Here is a 23,085-nt window from a genome sequence, read left to right as displayed (position 1 = left end):
ACACACACACACACACACACACACACACACACACACACACACACACACACACAGGCACAGACACAGACACAGACAGACACACACACAGTATCACTGGTAATGTTCCCACAGGACCATTTGACATGAGTGTCATCTGGGCTGTTTTGACAAAGCAATGACAGAAACAAGCCGCCAGAGATCCCCAGATGAGCCTTTCTGCTCACTGGGAAAAAACACACACTGCAGCGTCACAACCACACACTCACTTCAACACATGGGGGCGACGATAATACTGTGTATTCAAAATGCATAGTCAGTTATGATTTAGAGACAATTAATTTTAGTGATCAGTGCTGTTCTTATAAAATCAGCATATTTTAGCCAACTCAATATCAGAAACATTAGTATTAACAAAAAAATAGTAATTTTAAAAAATAGAATGATTTATTATTATAGAAGAAAAAAAACCACAGAAATTAAAGGTCTATTAACCATTTTTCTTAAAAGGCTCAAAATATTACCTAAAACGTTTTACAGTTATATATACTTTTTTTCTGAGAATGAATCTTAAGGTGCATAATCATCATCCACCATTATAAAACAAACCTTAGCATAGCCATCTATCTTTCAAAATGTTTATTTATTTTCTAATTTAACTTTTTTACTCATATTTTGGTTATTTGGGGGGCTTTTTTATGCCTTTTATTGGGTAAGTGAGAAGATAGTGGATTGTGCAGGAAAGAGGTTGAATGAGGCCACAGACTGGATTAGAACCCAGTCTGACCATGTAAAGTTGAACCTCTCAGAGTGCGGCCTCGACCACAAGGCCTTTTTTTGAAGTAAAAAATAAAAAAAATGCAGAATCATGTTCATATTTACATTTTCATCTTTATCCAATCTTTTTTAGTGGCAGGATCTGGACATGGATTCATCAGGATTGTATTTCGTGATGTCTTTGAGGCTATATCAATCTGCTAACACATTTTTTTTGCCCTATATGTCTTAAGCTTTATCATGAGCAATTTTAATGCATCTTTTTTTTCCATTTCATAACTTTAAAAAAATCCTTGTGAATCTGACTGTTGACATGCCTGCATTATTGTAAGAATACACACAAAAGTGTATTCAATTAGCAGTAAAATTTTATTTTATTTTATTTTATTTTAAATAGAAAGTAAAGTTACATCTTATTGTCTGCATCCTAAAAAATTTCAAGATTAATTTTTGATATAATGCCTTTTTGCAGTTGTTCTTATTGTTTTGTTCTAATATCTTTGAGCTAGACATGATTGGCTGACCAATCGATCTGTGCTGATTCCCTTAATTTAGAGGGATCGATGATCAGTGATCAGTGATCAGCCCAGCCTTACATATGAAAGTGGTCTTTTATACCTCCAGGAAGGTCTGACAGTCAGCCATTGTTGTTTTTTTTCTCTGAGACCTAAAACTCAGGACACTTTATTGGTTGTTTAAGTTAAAACAAAGATTTTTAATGTTTCACATGTATATACTGTCAGTTATAAAAAATAAAAAATAGAAATCAGTATCAGCAGGTCAGGCTTTTTAAAGATAGGTGATTGGCCAGAAAATTGTGATCCGTGCACCCACTACTTTAAGCCATGTTTAACCACCAGCGGGAAGAGCAGAGGTCATATTCTCTGACATCGTCATTTTTGCTCACAGGCTGACAGAGCAAGGAACCCCTAAAATAGACAATTGTAAAATAGAACAAGTATTCTAAATATAAAGGCATGTGCATCTTTTACTGCCAAACTTAACCAAGCCTATTATCACACGCTGCATCCAGAGGTTTTTGAAGTATCATCACAGGTGTGTAATTTGATTTTAACTCTTGGAGCGCTGCAGTTAATGGTATGGTGCAGATGTGAATAGTGATGTTCTGATGTCAGTGCATGAAGAATCTGTCCTTAGTTCACATCTAAAGAATCTGTGCTACCTAATCTGAGAGTGTGTTTAAGTCCCTGCTTGTTGTCCTCACAATTCATAAAGCACATTGCATGATTGCATTTACAACAGCAGAATATAATGACCACAAAGACAAAGGCCTCAGCTTTCCTTTGAAAATAAAATGAAGGCCGTGGCTATCAGAGTTTTTGTTTCAGATCCATTTTAACAGGATTATAAAAACAATGTCCTGAGGCTCCCAGCAGGAGGTCTTCTGTTTCAAAGGCTTTATAGAAGAGAAATTTTGAGGACATTTCTTTGTAGTCTTGATGCTTTTTCACTCCTCTGTCACAAAACAATAAAGCGAGTTTGAGTACGAGTTAAAAAAAATAAATTAATGTTACAAGACAGAGCCTTATCAACAGTTATGTGTTTATTTATCCAGTAATTTCTCCTGAACGTGATTTTTAAAAGCTCAGCTCCAGGATTAAAGCAGCAGATCACCTGAGGTTGTGTGTGTGAGCTGATTTGTGGGCCTGATCAGTGAAAATCGGCCTCCTGTTCTAATCATCGGAGTCTTCATCACTCGTCTCTCCTCTCACGGTAATCAGAGGGCTTTGTCCCACGGAGGCGGGCTCACAGCGAGAAGATGACATCACCATGGCAATGCTGCTCCCTGTCAGCCCGAGGGGCGTGCAGCTCAGCGATAGGCCGACACTGGCCTCCGCCTACCATCTCCACATCCGCAGCGACCAATCAGACGGCTTGTTGGAGAATTAGACACACAGGTTAACGTGTGGTACAACAGAGAGACACAGGAGCTCAGTGCTGAACGCCTCAAGGTACCTCTACACATCCTCCTCACACGGTTTGCAATGACAGCAACGAAAAGGCCAGAACTCTGTGTGTGTGTGTGTGTGTGTGTGTGTGTGTGTGTGTGTGTGTGTGTGTGTGTGTGTGTGTGTGTGTGTGTGTGTGTGTGTGTGTGTGTGTGTGTGTGGTAAAGGTGGGGTGTGATGGATCACAGAGGGAGAGGAATAGAAAAAACAAGTAGAATACTGATAAAGCAAGGAAGCAGTGGGTGAAAGGGAAGGAAAGGAGATTAGATTTGAGGAGTTCAGGGAACAGGAAAAGAAGAGGCCTTGAAAAGCTTTTAGTGCACAAATGAATCTGCTTTCACCCTGCAGTGGTTTTCTTTTAGATACTTTTATAATCAAAAGGGGGATTGCAGTAAAGCTGGTTGAAATGAGGCTGAAAATCAGCACAACAGGGATGTAAACATGATCCACATGCACTGTTTAACGCCACATGTGATCTGACGTACAGACCTACAGATGATTGAATCAAATTGTATCATACATTTCCCAAAGATCACCAAACAACGCCAACAAAAACCTGATTCAGAAAGAAAAGTCTATAGAGAAGTTCTGAGTCATGACAAATTAGCAGAGCAGGCTTTGGAAAAACAGTCTGTATGGAGAGCAAAAGCAGAAGGAACCATAACGGCTCCCTTCAACAGAGACCTGTCAGCAATTCAAGTATTGTCACAAGAAGATGTCAGCATGCAAGAGCAGCTGACTGTCTGTTGTAGATCGAACATCTCTAGATTTTCGATTTCCTGACTTCCTGGAACCTTAGTTTCACAAACATTTGAAAGGTTTTCTTCTCTTGAGGACAGACCTGACAAAGCTTGCCCAAAAGCTAGGGCTGTCAATCGATTAAAATATTGAATCGCGATTGATCATATGATTGTATATAGTTAACTGGCGATTAATCTCAAATTGATCGCACATTTTTCTATCTTTCCTAAATGAACTTTAAAGGAATAATTTTGAAGTTTTTTAACTAATCACTCTGTTTTTTTAGGCAGCTCAACACAAACTGATAAAACTCATACATCACAACAGACACATTGTCCAAAAAGCAATTTGGTCGAACAGAAAAAGATAATTCCCTGGACACTTCACACTTCAATTTTTTTTAGAGCTATAGCCATGTGTGTGATACCTGCTAAAGTCTGGTTCATATTGGAGTAGTGTGACCGCTGACTGTACTCTACTACGAGGGAACGGCGCAACTGAGTGCAATCATGCCTGAGTACGGCACTGTCTGGCAGAGCTTTGGAGCTGAATTTCCCATTCAAAGCACCATCTTCACTTATTCCTGCTTGTCAACTACAACGTTATGTTAGTGCTGTATCAATTCTTGATTTCCCAACCTACGGGGCATGCCAAGATTCATACACAAAATGTGTGCGCGTTAATCACGCGTCAAATAAGTTAGTTGCATTAAGAGAATTTAACATGTTATCGCGTCAATTTCAACTGCCCTACTACAAACCGAAAGTTATTTCAGCTAACTTAAGACCTGATAACTGCCAGTACATCTCATTAAATCAGTTTCTTTATCGGCTTAATTACAGTGACGCCTCTCTGTGCTTAGTGTTTACAGTGAAACTGAGACTCATCAGAAATCGATGAACAGGTGCTTCTTTCTCTTTGGGATGTCATAATCTTCACATGAAAGCATGTTTTAACTGTACAAGTAGGTATCTCAGTAGTATAGTAGTAATAAGTATTATCTAATTTTATCCATTGTTGTACAAATATTTACAAAAATAGCGGTTAAATGGACTTAACATGGGCATAGTCTCAGCAACATCACCCACTGGTTTTTACAGCAGTGTCACCAAAGATGGTGGTGGCCAAGTGAAAAAAAAAGATGTATACCAACTACCCTACACATAACTGTGATAAGGCTTGACCTTACCTCAGTCATGACCACTACATCCTACCACTTCACTCTACAATACTTCTTTCTAACACATGGGGGCAGTGTGATCTGTGATTGTTAGATCGGCTGTTTCCGAACCTATGTTTCTGCATGCTTTTTGACAGCAATTTGTAGCCTATAAGAGGAGATGAAGTGCACAGCCAATGTGTAGAAATATTGTAAATAGAGGAAGCACGGCCCCTCTTGGTGGACTAATCACAAAGCTTGCAGTCCATCGTTTCAAGGTGCACATTAGGCTACATGGATAGGCCTCAGTGTAGCTGGAAGAGTTGCAGTAAAAAACAGGATTTGGCCGCACCCCCTTGTATAGTTGTCAAGGGAAAATTGAATTGTTTAGTGTGTGTTTTGATGTAGGCTTCATTCAGGTTTCACTCCTTGAGAGATTAACCCCTTGATGCCTGTTGTCACAAATTTACGACATATCCTGTCAGGTCTTGATGCAACTGAAATGACCTTTGTATCTAATTACTTGTCATGTATGACTTAGGTTATAACTATTGTGTGTACTGTACTCAAATTTACAGTGTCCATTTAATTTAACATCTGTAAAAATGCAAACACATAAAAACAATCTATTTTTATAACTGCCAATTAATTCAGGCAGTGAGGGGTTAAAGTTTTCTATGATGGCTCCCTTTAGCATCCACAGAGGAGCAGCTGTTTAGGATATGATGTGATAGAAACTGACCTCCATCTCAAGACTGAAAAATGATCAATAAGTCTGATACAGAAACACTTTTAAAATTGTTGAAGGGCATGAAGTGCATTAACCAAAGTCAGTGTATGGACAGAGTGCTGCAGAAAATAAAAACAGAGTTTGGATTTTGCACTGGTGGTTTTATGATTCTTAATTAATTGGTATCTCAAACACACATCAATAGATAAATGATGTCGTCTGGTTGTAGCAGGAGTCAAAGGTATGTGTGTGTGTGTGTGTGTGTGTGCGTGTGTGTGTGTGTGTGCGTGTGTGTGTGTGTGTGTGTGTGTGTATGTGTGTGTGTGTGTGTGTGTGTGTGTGTGTGTGTGTGTGTGTGTGTGTGTGTGTGTGTGTGTGCAGCTGGACAGCAGCGTCCTGCACTGGGAGCCCAGCTGGAGTAATTGATTTCTGCTGCCACACTGGGGCTAAATGACTGGGATTAGTGGACTATGAACAAGGCCTATTTATTATTGGGATGCTCATGATTAGCTCGTTACTCAGCTCACTGAGGCTCATCTAGCTGCCTGTCACAGGGGAGGGGTTGGGGGGCAGTGTGTGTGGATGTGTGCAGATTTATGCCTGTGTAGTCAATAGGACTCGTCTACGAGTATTATGGCTGTGAAGCCTGAGGAGTTAGCAAAGCCATTCACAGAAATCCTCCACTATTTAATACAAGGATACAGGATGTATAGTATCTAAATAGACTGAGGCGCCGCTCAGGCCTCTCTGCTGCTCCGCATATTAAAAATGTCATTTATTTGAACACAGGCCAGCAGCAGTACAACAAGGTGGGAAAAATACAAGCTGTTTGTTATCTGGTAAAGCTGAGCGTAGACGTAAGCCCTCTCTGTGCGCCGTGATGCTGTTTCCTCTCACTGTGATACAAGAAGAACAGCAAAAATACAGGAGTCGGTGTCAGGAGTGAAAACATGAAGGAGGGATGAGAGGGGGAGGAGAAAGAGAGATGCTGGTGGTGGAGGGGGGGGCGCCACAGTTAATTTCATGCTCTGCATTTTATTGTGATGCTTCAGTAATTGTGGCTCAGTGGCAGATGAAGAGCAGAAAGAGTCTCCGTCACAGGCCGGTGGACACTCAGGATCAGTGAGGATCAGCACAGCTAACTGCAACATTATATCTCCACTATTAGTTCGACTATTAGAGGAAATAAAAAACTAAATTCCCTGCACCAGCCAGTCTTCAGCTCATTTTGCTCTGTAATAACTGGGTTTTAGTTCATGAATCATTTTACTACACAACCAACACAGCATCCCTTACTCTATTTTGGATGCATCTTATGGAAATAAATCAAAATGGTGTCAAATTGCAATCAATAAAGAGTCTCTTTATTTAGATGCCCAGGGAAAAACAGAGGTGGATGATCAGCCTTAAGATGCTTGTCAGTGACAGAATGCTCAAGTTTGCACTGAACCTCATTTTTTTTGTTTATATTTTTCTCCCAGAACTCTGCAGCAGTTTCTGTGTTTTTCTCAAACTCTGAGTCTCACAGTGCTGCACATATTTACTGGCAACTGGCATTCATTCTTTCTTGTGTTATTAGTTATTTCTTGCAAAAAGAAAACAGCTTTAGATGGCCTACAACCACTGTTGGGTGGGTATATCGCATTACAACCAGGAACTAGCTAAAAAAATTGAATATGTACATTTAAAAGATGAGGTAATAGTCTGATGAACTACCACCATTTTAATTCTTAAATGATTATTGAAGTATTCTAAAATCCTGACTTATTCTTATTGACTGTACAATATATGAATGTAATCTTCATGATGTCACCCGCCTGTTCCTGGTACAGAGAAATGAAGCTGATCGTTGGCAGGGGCCATATTGGAAAGACTGGCTCAAGAGCTAACAGCTATAGGGAGCCAGACCTTTCAGTCACGTGAGCTGCACCTTTGATTGGACAAACTCATGATCTTAATATCTTCTAAACCGCTGAGTTAGAAAAACTCAGTAAAATTAGCAATTCATACTCAAGCTGTTTGCTTGGACCAGGGTGTCAATAGATTCTTTTAATGCTGTAAAAATCTGTTCTTTTTTTGGCTTGGTTTGTCTGTGGTTTCCAGTCTTTCTGCATCCAGCCTTAAGCAGACACTTTATGATCTGCATTTTTTAGTACTTCACAGCATAGGTTTCATTTTTTTTCAACTGGATGGTGCCCCTTGTTCACTCTGAATTGTAATATGGCGATAAGGAAACTTTGACGTGGGAAAGAACTCTGGACAGAGCGGGAAACAGAGAATGGGGAGTGACATGCCGGCCTCCAACCTGCTGACAGTATCCTCTGAGCATGAAGCAGACAATTAAGCCACTAGGCCAAAATGAGGACGCCCCTTTTTCATCAGTGTAATAGTTCAGCTTCTGATTGAGCTTTTTGAACTCAACTTATACATGCAGTAAAGGTCAGGGTGCCAGTGTGGCCTGGAGGAACTGAGCTCCAGTCTGACTAGCAGCCTCTTTCCTTCGTGTTATTCCCCATTCCTAAAAGTTTTTTTTTAAGAATTTCACGTATAGAGAATTAATGCAGTAAAAGGCCATGCCAGCAACAAAGCTAGTTTCAGCTTTACAATGTGATAACCTTTTTCCAGGTGATGCTTTTATTTTACATTTTTACTGATTTTAGTCAATTTTTCATCCTCATTTTTGGTTCTGTAGTTTAGAAAACAATGATGAGCTGAGTTTGAAGCTGTGATACTTTTGAGGCTCCAAAATTTAACTCACATGAAGAGAAACAGTGGCACTGTAACTCTTTTCATCTGGGCTTAAGTTTAATTTGAACCCTAAGTTATGATTATTTTTAACATTGTTTGACCTACAAATTATTTTAATGGTTGGTTAATAAATCTTTTGATCAACAGACTGAAAAAGAAGAAAAAATAACATTTCTGAGAGCTGAAGATGACCAAACTAAGAAATCCAAAACCTCTTAAGTTTCTCCTTTGATCAAAAAAGCAGCAACCCTAAAAAAAAAATAAGAATCTGGAAACAAAAATGGTTTCACACGTCTGCCTTAAAAGATTCTGAAACACTTAAGAACATCAGTTGTTGTTTCTTTTCCTTTCTTTGATTTATTGGAAAAAAAAATTCCCGCTCTTTTTCAGATAACTTCACTGCGGAGCAGAGACCAACATCAGTCCAACTTCATGAACAGCCTTTGCACAATTTGAGCTAATAACTATGATAGAAAGGATGGGATAAACACAAGCAAGCCTGCAGGTTACAGGAGAGATGTTCCTTTTAGAATGTGCAAACATTCTGATGATCTGCAGAAAAAGTTGGAAAGAGCATAAAGTTTTGAAGACTTCCCCTCTTTATGTTACTCAGTTTATTTTACATTAAATGCAAACAGTTGTACATTACATACTCTGTTCACATAAACAGCCTCCTGCAGGATAAAAGGCCTCCCTTTTTTATTTATGACACATCATGTTTGAGTGGTCGCTCCTTGAAAAATGTTCTCATCATAATGCTCTGAGGCGGCGTGCCAGCTGCTGTTTGACTCCTCTGCCCCGGGTGGCACGGAGAGAGCAGCAGTGACGGAGAAATGGAGCGTTTATGCTGCTGCTGGAGATCAGCTTGTCAGCCATGATCTAACTACAGCAGGCAGATGGGAGGCAAATGTTAAACGTTCCCTGCTCTGCGTTCCCCTCAAAGGATTTTCCCACCTCAGACTTGTTTGGCTGATAAGCTGCTGTCACGAGCACGCCAAGGTCAGCGGTTATCTAGCCCCACCCTCGTATTTACATAGCGTGTCCCTCAAGAGAGCCGGAGCCCGAGGAGTGCTGGTGGTGGGCACTTATCTACGCTGAGTACCCTCCTCCTGTTTTCTGTGGGAGAACAACAATGCTGATGCACTGACGGCGGTGGTGAACAGTGACATCTGCTGGTAGAAAGGTCAACTGCATCCTGTCTGAAGTTATTATCTGTGCAATGATGGACTCCGCTGGTTACTACAAGTATAGAGTGAGTAAGTTTTCTACTCCTGCTGAATTTTGTGATTTCTCTTTTCACAAAACTTGACTTTAACATGAGCATGCTGTATTTCACATGACAAGAAATAACCAGTACTGAAGTGATAGATGTCTTCAAATCAGTTATCAGGCACATTGTTGAGGTTATTAAAAGATGAAAGGGCAGAAAAATTACACTTTGTCACACAAGCATGCAGAACAAATGTAGCAAATGTGTTGCACAGTTGAACTCCACAGGGACGTGCCCAAAAGTTCAGCATACGATCTACTGATGTGTTTGAAAATGATGCTGAGTTTTGATATTGTAGCTGCCATTTAGAAAATTGGCACCATTTACTGTATGTAAACATGGTTGACACACCAAGATAGATAGATAGATAGATAGATAGATAGATAGATAGATAGATAGATAGATAGATAGATAGATAGATAGATAGATAGATAGATAGATAGATAGATAGATAGATAGATAGATAGATAAGCCAAATACTTTCATACTAGAGTCGTACCTGGCTTTTACAAAAGTGATGGGATTGATGATTTGTATCAGATGAGTGAGAATTTGTCTGTTTTTGTTATCAACTAAGGAAAGTAGCCATACCATGGTTTCCTTAATTACTTATGTTAATCCCTTAGTTAGAAGTGTTTGTGACTATTGGTTACCTTGAAGTTAAACACTAAGTTGCTGTAGTTTCATATCATTAGTTTCAACTAGAGAGGCACTCATAGAGCACAGACCTCCACCAAGCATATTGTGATTGTCACACACACTTTAGTCTTACTTTAATGTTATAGTCCCTTTCAGCAGACTGTCTGCTACAATTCCTGAAATTTTCATCAAGATCTGTTTGTTACTTTTGAAATTTGTGTCGATCACAGACAAAAAAAAAAAAAACTCTCTGGTTCTAAAATACTAATTTCTTGAAGAGCACACACTGAAAGGAGAAGGAGGATTTTTTTTTTACTTGTTATTTTTAACATTTTTTAATTTACAACTTTTGCCCATTTAGGGACATGGCTTACTTGACTGACAGGCAGACACCCTGTAACTGTCTGCAAAGATGCTCTAAGTCGAACAAAGCTTGGTTGAGTTCAGCATTTCCATTGTGGCCACCTGCTGACAATGGGCTTCAATCTGTCTATCAGAAACCAATGGGTGACGACATGTACACTATGTCTGAGTATTATTCTTATTATTATTCTTGTCTGTTTGAGCTGTTAACTTTAGCTAGTTTTGGTTGCAAGTTGCTCACAGCTAACCTCTGACTTCATCAACATGCGTTAGCTCAGTATTCCCAGAGCATACGCTGTATGAAAACTAGAAAAGGCTTTGAGAGGGCCCTCCCTGTCGAACTCGAAACCCACTGTGAGACCTCAAACCGCATATCTCCCAGGGGTAATAAAAAAATCAACCTTTCATGACCTTCAGGTGATGTAACAATAGAACCTGCAAGAAGCTATACAGACATGCCGACTGGTTTGTCATTTTGTTCCCCTCTCTCATCTCAGCTGTGAAAAGAAACCTTCAAAATGGCTGCTTCCCCAAATCAGCTGTATGCTCCCGCCTCGTTCTCATGCAGCTGAGGAGGCAAAGGGATCATTAGACATCAGTATCTGTTTGTCCTCACTGTCACCATTTCATCATCACGCCCTCCCCTCCTCCTCGCCCCCTCCTCCCTCCTGTTTTCAACCCCTAAAATAACCTTGTGACTTGGAGAGTATCTCATCTTCTGTCTCATCTCCTCATGACGCTGCTTTCTATTCAATCTCACAATCGAAGACTGGATCTCTTTGTATGCCATCACAGGCTTTGCTCAAATACTGGAGGTTAGACTGAGGTTAATCAGAGCAGTGTCAGTGCTGACCTGGGAACAGGGAACAATAAGATTCATGATGCTTCAGAACGTGAAGGAATATAAAGGAAATCTTATGAAGTGGTTCCTCCAAGGTTGGAGGAGGTAAAGCAAGACATTTAGACTGATTTCATGCTTGGAGAGAAAAATAAGCATAACTTTCTGTAAGATACTAGATGAGGAAACACTGGACCAACAATAATAACATATTTAGGCAGAGTTAGCAATTCAAAATGGCCTCAGCCCAGTCGTACCAGGGTGGCACCTCCTCAAGTCCAAACTATTGTTTCCTTATTAAGGCTGCTGGATTAGCAATAGTATAATAAAAAAGATGAGGGTGCATTTTAAAACTAAAGCCTGTTGTAAAATGTTTCTCAATGTACAATTTGGGGTCATGCATGACCTTCAAAGCTCTTCTGATTAACCTTCAGTTTATGTCCCTGTTGCTGCACCTGTGGACTAAATATCTCTTCTACCGATCTCGCTGAACAGAAAGAGTTCTTCTTAAGATGCTTTTGGGGGGGTTAAGCCTTTTTACAGAGAGAACAGGACACTTGCTGTGTCTGAATAATTCCAGGCACTTTTCTGTAAAGATCCTAATCTCTTCCTGCAGGGTATATGCTAAAATCCTTCGGTTGCTTTTTATACCTTTTTAAGACCTTTTAAAAAACCTTTCAAAAAGTTAAATGACTTTATCGTGACTTTCAGTTTGAGTTTGCATTTTTACCGAAATGATATAAGCTGAGGAGGAATAAAGCTTGAAAGAATAAAAGAAACTAAAGGCAGGTTTATCACCACTCCCACAACAAGTAACAGCAGTTATTCAAGGCCAACTTGGTAAAAAAAAAAAAAAAAAAAAAAAAAAAAATCATCATTTTCAAAATTTAGGACATGTGCCTGAGATTGTGTGATTTAATTTATTCTTTGAAACTAGCAGTGACGTCAATTTAAAGCTGGAGTCTATACCTCTCAATCTTTATTGTTGTATCTTATTGTAACAAGAGTCTTTATGTATTCATTTTATTTTATTCTTTTTTATTTTTGTATTCTGACTCCATCAATTTCTGCTGTTAACACAACAATTTCCCAGTTTGGGATCAATAAAGTAATTCTATTCTATTCTATTCTATTCTATTTTATTTTATAACTTTATCAGCTGAATGTTTAACGTCCCTATCAGGGGACAGTCGCAGGTAGGAAAATAAGTATTCATGGATATTTTTGGAGTCAAAGCTTGAATACCTATAAAATTGAATACCTCATATAACCACAATTAAGACTTTTTAAGACTTTTAAGGGCCTTATGTTTCCCAAAATTGATCTATTAACTTTTAATACGTTTTAAGACTCCGCGGTCACCCTGTCTTTGCTCTCCCTCCCGACATATCTTACTATTCCCGAAAAAACTACCCAAGGTCGGCAGGTATTGGTAAAGTTGATTTAAAATCCTGTTTTTGACCTCTTATAACTAATGAAAATAAGAAAAAAAGGAAAAATGAGGACTTGAACACAATGCAGTCAAATATCCTCACATCACCACAGCCTACATGTGTGAGAAACATTTCTAAGAAGTGAATTTACTTATTTAAAGTTTGCCCAAAGCAACAGGACTGGAGAGACAGTTATTGACTTGTTCTGCACCAATTATAAGAATCATTTTAGAATAATATCCTAACACTTGTATTTTTTTCTGTCTTGTATTCCATGTCTTGTTCTTGCTTCCTGCACCTGGAAGTCCAGATGCTGGGGAGTTTACATGTTTTTGTTTGTTTGGTTGGTTTTTTTTACATATTTAAAATGTTTGTTAACTTTCCCTGATTGTTGTAGCTGTGTCCATAACTTTCACCATTATAAAGAAAAGTTCTTTCCAAAATATGTTTTCTGAAGATTTAGACTATTGGAAAATTATTCTGAGCTACCAGTGTGTGGACAGTCTTTTGTTTCTGGAGTAATTTGGTCTCAACTAAACAATAAACCTCAACCTCTTTAATAACAGCAATGTTCTAATTAACATACTAACAATAGGGGAAGGAATAAATAGAAAGCAGCACTGTGCACAATGGGGTGAGTTTTGTTTCAGAAGAAATGAACAGGTCTTGATTTGAAGCGTGTTAAAGTTTTTCAGTGTGTTTATTCAGTGTCCTCACACCATACGTTAGAAACCTGTCTCCCTCCAGCAGCCCTCTCAAGCCTCAGGCCTCAGCTAGGGCCCTCATGCATTATTCAAATGAGTTAAGCAAGCTACATTTAATTTCCAATCATCTGTTGGCAGAGCTTGTAATGAGATGCTGATAGTGGAGAAAAACCTGAACTCCCTGAGAGGAGCGGAGAAAGAGGGGAGAAAAAACTGAGAGTGGAGGAGAGGCATTAGGAATTGCACAATCAGTCCAGAGATAAGGAGCTATCTCCATCACCCTGCTCTCTCTGGTGTTTTTTGGTCTTGTTTGGTTTCTACTGATGTGCATTTTAATTCCTCTCATTCTTTTGTCCATTAATCTGCCCTATCGGCACGGGACCAGAGAGGGTCTGGAGAGACAAAGAGAATCCAGAGAGAAAAAGCCAGATAGACAGATGTGCAGAAAGCACAGTGCATGTCTGTAACTGAAGAGTAAATAATTGGACATTACATTCAAAAGAAAAAAAGAAGTATCTGAAAATTTACAGCAGTCACTGAGAACTGCATGGTTGTACTTTATGGAAATGAAAAACTGCAGTCACTGTATCGGCGGCTTCATCTTTTCAGCAAGGGCCCAAGATGAATTACCACAAGCTCACTGGAGTGTCAGAAGCAGCCTGCATGAGAGAAGAAATGTAAAATACCAACTCTATGTTCCTTACTTCTATTTTATACTGACTGACTGCAATACATTGATGTTTAAGTGTGAAATTCTTCTTTCTCACTGGACCAGAAAGCTCGGCTCTTGACTCAGGTGGGTATGTGGGGTTTCAGGGACTGGGCAGAGGATATGTTTTTAATCCAGGTGATCTACATGTCTGAGAGTCTGAGGGTTTATGCGGCATCAGTGCATTGCATAGTTATTTGAAACAATATGGCAAGATCCTATCTATGAGATCTCAAAGTATTTAAGCATGACAAGACTTCTCATCAAGGTCATAAGCTCTCTCTGGTTACACTCCTAATATACTGCAGGTGTCAGCATTTTGAATACCTGGTGACATCAACAGAGCTGCAGACAAGACACAAACATTAACATACAGTGCTGTGCCCAGGCACTGTGACTGACAATGCACGAGGTAATGGGCCATATAAAGAGCTACATGCTCTGTGCTTTAAGGCTACAGGGAAGAGCAGTACTTTCCAGAAGTCCAGGAACTTTTGGGGTAGGGCCTGCAAGCTGAAAGTTTCTGATTGGCTGAGCACCCACAGTATCTTTATTATTTATTTCCTCCTCCCTCTGTCCACAACAATTGCTTAAATACACCGGATGCATCTGCTGTGTGTCTCAGTTTCATTACGCCAAACGGATCAAATAGGTTTCATTCAAATCACTGTGCCAACTCACACAGGATCCGTTCTGCTACGTCGTGTTGCAGGTATTAAACAGCCATCCTATTTTTGACGGGCATGGAGGTGTGATGTATAAATTCAGCAATGGGAAGATCAAGAGGGACAGGAAGCCGAGACCAGAAACTACCCAAAAACACAAAGTGACTTTCAAAATAAAACAAATCATTTCAAAATCAGTTCATATTTAGCTTGACTACTATGATGAACCGACATAATGAGCGGAGCCAGACCAGGAGTCAACAGATTTGAGGTTTTTACAGCCCAAAATGAATGAAGAGAGCCTTATCAATGGAGAGGGAAGCGCAGGAACTCCTTGGTTTTGTGACTCCAGCTGCCTGTCAGTCACGCTGCTTGTTGGACTGGACAACCAGCTCGTGTAAGTTGACAAACACAGTCAAGACACAGCACAACAGAGTCGCACTGCAGATATATCTGGTGTAATTAAGGTGTAAGATGAAACACAGCTGAGCCTAATTGTGTGAATGCATTTCTGTCAGCTCCCAGTGTGACAGTTCCAAGAGTGACCCTGTAAACTGGAGACCTTCGGCTGAATGTGTCAGTGGATCTCCAGTTTACAACAGCTGTTGAAACTGTTTCTTTTGATCATTAAACAGTCAAAGTATCATCATCAGGAGTAGTATGAAACCTAAAGACCAACAGGATCAAACAGTTGATCTCTGCTGTAGCTACTAAAATCTGTCGTAATAATTAAGTCAAGTATTTTTAAACAGCTTCAATACTGATGCTTATCTTAATCAAAGACTGTATAAAAAATGGAAGTAAATTCCGTGACCTCACCCCTCTTTTTCTGATACAGAGTTTTGAAGCAAGTCCTCGACAGGCACTATTTTGGAATGAGGTGGGCTTTGCGCCTCAAAACTGACAGATATAGCCTGTCAATCATCTGAGCTGTGTCTCTGACTGGGCAAACTCACATTCTTCATACCTTCTAAACTGTCAAGTTAGAAAAAAAATCATGTGTGTGTCGTTGCAGAAGTTAGCTAATCAGAAGGGGGGCATTTTTTTTACCAGGCTATAAAGATGTTTATATCTGCACTGCCTCATCAATACCAGCCAGTCTGGTTCTTTCAGTGGTGTCATTTTTGTTGAATGGCTTCATCATTGTTTTACTGCCCTAAAATAGTCTTGTAGTGAAGTGAAGTCACTCTTATTTTTTTTCGTACATCACTGACCTGTATTGTCTCCAGGACAACAGGCCCTTGCGGAAATGCAGAAAACAAGAGTTAGAAAAGACTTATAGTTTAGTGATAGATGGTGAAAGTTAATGTTTCTCCTGCTGTTTTTGGTATAATACCTCATATCCCATTTTGGGTGGTATCAGTGGCTGGTTTACTGGTATTGAAGGGATTTTGCATGATTTGCCTCCAACATTTCTATTTTAATCAGGATGACCCGAACCAATATAGGCCGATAAGGATGTTTTCCAAGCCCAGGTATACTCTGCGCCATAATCCGCAGGACTGTGTTTCCGTTGTGGAGACAACTCGCTTAGTGCCAGTGATTCGTTAACATAGACAATCTGACATCATCAATAAAGTTTCCTTTAAAAAATCCAAACGGAGGCATTTCAGATGTTTTGCAAGCTATAGTAGAGATGGGTAAACCTACAACATAAAGAGGTGTCAGGATGTTGCAGGTGGCTTGAAGAAAAGGACAGTCCAGTTTGTCCACTTCGCTGAGTACCGGAGGTGAGCCAGCTACATCATCATCATGCTATTTTGCAGAGGAACAACCACAATAAGAAACCCTACTGCCTCATCTACTGTACAAGATTACACGGATCTGTACTTCATCACATCTTCAAATTCAGCCATGCAACTTTAAAAACAGTCAAACATGGCTTTAATACCTGATGTTTGGCCGGTCTGAGAAAAAAGCTGTGACAATACAGACAGGAAAAGATGAAGAGCTCTTTGTTTAAAACAGAAAATGTTTGAATGTAAACCACACAGCTCATTCTTCCTGGTTATTGAGTGTTTGCTTCACTTAACATGGGAGTTTAATGTAGTGTGGAGCCCCGGCTTGTTCTTGAGGTCGAGTGAAATCACAGCAGAACTTAGAGAGCTGCAGAGGACAAAAAGCCGTCCATCTGTTCTCTCATTGCAGGGCATGTTCCTGCACTCATTTGGCAGACTTGAGTGTGCTCCCATGCTTGCTCTGTGATACACTCTAATTGGCTGTGAATGGCCCCTCGGTTCACTCAGGGCAGCCTTTGATGAGCCTGGAAGGCTGGCTGCTTAAGTGGCTTTTGAGTGAAGCTCTTCACGAGAGGCTGAAAGCAGCTCGCCTGCTCGCGGAGATAAGATGAGATGCAGAAACAAGAGTTCATTAAACGTGCAGTCAAATGTGGCTGTTGTGATGAGAAACAAACACACACTTGTAGGTCAGAGGGCGCTGACATGAAAATTTGAGATGATAGAAAATTATTGAACATGGTTTTTGGAAAAACATGTTACGAGAAATACATTTACTGACCATTTTATGGGCGACACAGAGCCCAACATAATCAAGAAACCAAGATTATCTATTAGGAATCTTTACTGCATAGTAAAGCAATCTAGGCCTTTCATATCTTAAAGATCCTGTGAGGAGTTTTTAGCTGGTTAAAAAAAAAAAAAATGTAAGAGCAATGCCTCCTCATGAGTCCCAAAAGCAGACCAGAGCATCAGTATCAAGACTGACTACTTCTACAGGGAAATTACAGATACTACAGATATCTGAATTTCACCTTAGGGATAAATAAAGTATATCCTATTTAATTCTATTCTATTCTAATATCTAAATATGGGGATGTTATAATCTCAAACAAGACAGATTCTGGCTTTTAGATGTAAGTGGACAAGCCAATATTTGAACGTTTTGTTCATGATTTTGAACCTTGTCAAAGATCTTGTGACGACAATCACTACTCCTCATCCACGACTCTTTGCTACATCTTCCCCCACTCTCTACTCCACACATTTCCCGTTTCTCTTACATTTCTCTATCAAATAAAGACAGAAGGCTCTAAATATCACTTATAAAACAAAAGGCCCTGCAGTCAAACTCGTGTGGTTACAAGAAGAAAAACTCACTTTTATTTTGCTCTGAAAGTAAAGTGTTATCATCAATCAGTCCAGCCTTATAACTCATAATCCCAGAATTCATCAGTTTCCAGTCAGGGTTTCGTCCTCCCTGTCATTTCTCCATCCTGTCTCCTGTTTACAGGAAAAATCAGCAGCATAAAGACTCTGCGCCGAGCGGTGCTCACCTCTATGACTTCATAATAATGAGCAGGCGAGGCTGTGCTCTGTATTAAATCAGCAGCATGCATTAATTCTAATCAGCTGAGGTAGCCAGGCTTGACCAGCGAGGCCCAAGGGGTTGAACCTGGTGTCTATGTGCGTGTGTATGAGTGTATGAGTGAATGTGTGCGTGTGTGTGCATGGCACATACACAAGGCCAGCCATGCTGAACCATGCTCTTCAAGGTTCAGTGCAGCTGTGTTGCTGCAGCAGAGCTCTCCGAGCACTTTTTGTCAGAGTAGGTGGTCTCTGACCTTTCAGCAGCCGTCTCCTGAGCAAACCTGACTGAGCTGTGGCCTTTTAACAACCGCCAGCACACATCACTCACTGCACATCACCTGGCATTTACTGTTATTTCCTCTTTACTTGGTGGCTTCTTTGCTGGATTTGACTATGAAGAACCACAAATGACAGGCTATTTGCTCCATCTTCTCCCTTTGACTCGAGACCATCATTAGCAGTTACAATAAAGAGTATTTCCAATCAACCTGAGTGGACATTATTCAAGTGTTTAAGCATAGTAATTTACTGATTCCACAAATTCTCTCAGATTAAATCAATCAACCTTGGAGAAACCATTCTCATCCCTCTTTAGCTTAAACACTTAAATCATCTTTCAGATCCTTGTTCTGAACATTTTGGCCTGAAGCTGAACTTTCTTTGTCTCTTTTTAAAATTTTTGGTCTAATTTTTGCTTTCAAATCAACACTAGTTTTGGTGTGTTTATCTTCGGACTGTAGTTCTGACACCCTCATAGAGAGAAGATATGATAAGTGAAACAAAGGTCCACACAAGTCTTACATAGGTCTGTGCACCTGCACAGAAACCTACATGCATAGCTTGAAAGGCACCTCCTAAAAAATGTGTGGAAAACATGCAGACCACAAACCCTGTGATGTTTTTTCTTCATCACAATAACTGTAGTTCAATGAACTGCTGTTTAACATTTATCAACTCCAACTTTAAACATGGAAACTACCATTTGGGTGAAGTGTTATAGCGCTACAGACTCCAACGCAGAAGTGAGTGGTGCTCAGAATGGCATCAGCCATGATGGCATTGCTACGGTACAGAGTCAACATAGAAGTATAAACCAGAAATATGTCACCAACATTCACTGATATTCAAAGTTACATTGAGTCTGAGCCACCAAACCTGTGACTTGTAGCAAAATAAAAACTGGAATAAATCATCTTTGACTACAAACCAAGATTTAAAATAGATATGAGGAGCTAGGGCTGCACGATAATATCGGTACGTTATCGGTATCGGCCGGTAATGGCTTCATAATGAAATATCTGATAAGGGCCCACACGCCAGTGTCCACAGATAAAATAAACAGACAAAATAATGTGCTGCGGCACACTTGATTAAATGCCCTATCTTAGTGTCATGAACTGAAGATGCTGCTGATATGTTTTGTATTTTTCCAAAGGCTGCACCTCTCTGTTACCCAGTGTAGCTCACAGAATTGTGCAGTGTAGAAGGAACCCACCTACTTTTTAAAGTTCTGATTAGGGATTAAAGCTGTGTATACTTTCTGCGCTTTTTGTGATTTGTTTACGCAGTGCAGATTGAGTCACACATTTGGCTCCTGTTTTCAGTCAAATTTGCGTTTAAGTTTGACTAATTCCACCATCAAGGGAATAAGTTATCTAATTTAGTTTTAAGAGCTGTAGCGTTGCACTTTTTACATGTTCCCTGTAAACAGAGGTTATGTTTACTTTCTGGCAATTTTAAAATTAGCCTAATTTGCCTTGGTTGTGGGTAATATTATGATTGTCTCAGGGAGAGCATCATTCAAGTTTTAAGTAGGATTTATTTCTTGGTTTTATTTTGTTAAAAAAATAATTGTCATGAACAAATATGCAGTTTTAAGAATTAAGTATTTTTCTTATTTTGCACAAGAAATGATTAATATTTAACAAATGTGGTAAGAATATGCATCAAACTACTGTACATCACTTCTAATACTGGAGAAAGTTGATGATCTCAGCTATATGTATGTGGTAAAAATATCGGTATCTGTGTTTGGCTGAATGAGTTGTAAAACATCGGCGTATTGGATATTGGCAAAACATCCAATATTGTGCTTCCCTATGAGGAACAAAGAAAGTCAAGAGGTATGTTGGGAGTGCGTGTCCTGTGAATTTTGTCCATGCACACTTCACAGTTGGGATATTTAAATTATATAACATTCAGCTCACACTGTACAAAAAAACGTATTATTAGATATAATGTGTTTGCCTCTGGAACACGGACATCCTGTCAGAGAAATATGCTTGTATTCCTGATTTAGTGTAATATAATTAATGTAATAAATTAATGACTTTGCAGTGGGATCCCTCTGTTGAAAGGTTCCTGCTATCTTTACTCAGTGCAACCCCTTCAGTACATCAAATCTAAAAATGATACTTCACCTCTGAACAGCTTGATTTTTACCATCAAATAGTTTCAAAAACATGTAAGATGTCTAAAAGAAATAAAATCATTTACTGATTAGAAACAGCCTTTTAGAGAACTAAAAGCCCAGAAAACAGAATTTAGGAGGTTTGAGCTGCACTGTGGTGTGCCAAGCCCTGATCACATGCCACCAGTGATGTCCTCCTCCCTGAAACCAAGCCTTGTTCTGTGCTTAAACGATTAGTTCAACACGTGTAGCCGTGCTGGAAACAAGCTCCAGGAAGGTCTCTGTGTTTAGCTCAGGGTACTGTAGAAGCTGGAAAGTAAATCTGTCACTTTGGAGTTTGATTCTTGCTTTCAGATAACAAACTAATTTAAGTGCAGCTGTATTTGTCTGTAAGTTAACTCTTTACCAAAGAACTTGTGGAGCAGTTTCTTTATACTTAAACATTTTCCACCAGCATTTGGCAGGGAGATTTTGAAATGAAGCAGCAAAATGACATTTGATTCCCCCAGTGTCTGAGTGTACGTATCCCCTGTACTCATGTACCTTGGACTTGAGTGCCCAGTACTCCTCCGAGCCGTACTCCACATGTTTGAAGGCTGTCAGGTAGTCGTAGCTGATAACCGCTGTCTGCAGACAAACAAAGCAATGACGTGAGGAAACAGCTGAGGAGCAACGTTAGCTGCACATGGTTAAAATGCTATGGCATCACACTGCAAGGGGAATCCACCTTGAAAGCTTCTTGCTGTGAGGTAACAGAGGTAACACTGCACCATCCAACTAAAGCATGTGTTGAGAATTCCAATACAAATACAGTAATAGCAATATTCTAAGCTGTAAAAAGGTAAAGAGGTGGGAAAAAGTTTTCAGACACCCTTAAAATTGTACTCAATCTTAAAAACTATCACAAAATATTCTTTTGTTGTGCTTCAAAAGGTGTGGCTGCATTAGAAAGACAGCAATAAATATAAATGATAATGATATTTTTTTTGTTTACTGTTTAGACAGTTTAGACTGGACCGTTTCAATCTGCCAGTTCTTAACAATGTCAGTATCAAAGTCAACAAATATTAGAGACTGTGTTCAAAACTGAACAGAAAATAAATAATCACGTCATCCCATTAATATTTAGCATTCCTGCCATCAGCATACAGTAGAGCTCTGATCCTGGCTGGCATGTTCCCACCAGCCTTTCACACTGTTGAGAGGTAATCTTGTCCTGTTCTTCTTGAATTACTGATTTTAATTCTTCTAAAGTCTTTGTTTTATGCTTTGAAACCAACCTTTTGATAATCTGCCTCAAATTTCCAATACAGCCCATGTCCAGCTGGCCAATAAGACCTGGATCCTGTGCTGCTGCTGCCCAGTTCTACACTAATGTGTGGCACGGGGCATTATCTTGTTGAAACATTCAGTTTTGACCTCGACAGGACAGTGCATGTTCAGAAGGAAGGGAGCATGTGGGTTTGGAGAATGGCACAACACTTGGCAGAGTTCATTGTACCATCACAGACAGTGAGGTGAACAGCAGAGGCTCTCGTAGATCCTCAAAACATTATCCTGCCTCCATCACGCTGACAGTAGGTACTGTAAATGCTGAAGAAGATAATGCTTGGACTGGCCTTCTGCGTACCCTCACATCAGCAGGAGGATGATAAAGCTGTAAACTGGACTCACAGATTCTTCTTCAAGTTCCTGCCTGTCCAGTTCTTGAGTGCTTGGGCCCAACGATGTCGTGCTAACCTCTGTCTTTCATTGATCAGAGGCACCTTGACAGCCTTGTAAGACCTTAAGCCATGACCTAAAAGTGGGCCCTGCATAGTGCTGCTGGTTTGACCACTGCTGCTGAAGCTCCTGTGATGTCCTAAGAGTGATTTTTGAGACAATATTTCATAAATGCATGGGGTGTCTGAAAACTTTTTCCACTACTCTATATTCTCCATACACAGGGATAACCAAGTTGTGCTTCAGTGTTTCAATCCATAATCAAGCTTAGCAATACAGAGCCAAGGGTAGAAAAATCTACCCATCAACAAAATGTAACCTATCTAAATTGTAGGACTGAACCCCAACAGCATGGCTCTACTCACTGTTGCCGCGGCTCGCCCAAAGCGGATCACGCTAAGGTCATTGAGGTCCAGCTGCCTGTTGTAGAAGTAAAACCCGGTGGAGGCAAACACTGCTGTGGCCAGAGAGGAGACTTTGAGGAGTCGACCAGCCATCAGGGGTGCTGTGGAGAGAGGGATGAAGAAGAGGTGCTGGGTTACTGTTAAAACAAGGACTAAGATACCTGTCTTTACATGACATCTTGCTTTTTGGTGGTTGCTGCTACATCACTGCAGCAGCTGATCCCTGAAATATGCAAATATGTGATTAAATAAACTAAAAAAATCCTTTCTTTGCCTCACACTACATCAAACTTCACATCTCTGTGGGTTTTGCAGGCTCTCTGTGACAAATATTTAGTGTCAAATCAAAGCTGGGATAATCCTGATGTAATTAGGATGGATTATTTTTTAACTGTTAATCACAGAAGAAGTTAGGATGGTGCTTCACAATTGTTCATTTCAAAATGTGTCACTTATAGGTATATCAGTTTGTACAGAAATGTTTGAATGCTGTTGTCTTAA

The 23,085-nt window shown here is 39.8% G+C and overlaps 1 protein-coding gene across 1 annotated transcript in view; it reads right to left on the bottom strand.

Annotated features, from left to right (window-relative positions):
* adck1 (aarF domain containing kinase 1) overlaps positions 1-23,085 on the bottom strand; it is an 83,340-nt gene that overhangs the window by 59,776 nt on the left and 479 nt on the right. The window contains exons 2-3 of the mRNA XM_074692521.1: positions 22,546-22,685; positions 21,002-21,085 (exon numbers count right to left, since the gene is read on the bottom strand). Of these exons, the coding sequence (XP_074548622.1) occupies positions 21,002-21,085; positions 22,546-22,677 (216 nt within the window). The 5' untranslated portion in view covers positions 22,678-22,685. The remainder of the gene's footprint in view (positions 1-21,001; positions 21,086-22,545; positions 22,686-23,085) is intronic.

The sequence above is a fragment of the Halichoeres trimaculatus genome, unplaced genomic scaffold, assembly GCF_033239565.1.
Source record: "Halichoeres trimaculatus isolate MK-OKI-2021-1 unplaced genomic scaffold, fHalTri1.1 fHalTri1_scaffold_17, whole genome shotgun sequence".
NCBI lineage: Eukaryota > Metazoa > Chordata > Actinopteri > Labriformes > Labridae > Halichoeres > Halichoeres trimaculatus.
This window is presented reverse-complemented; position numbering and strand designations above follow the sequence as displayed.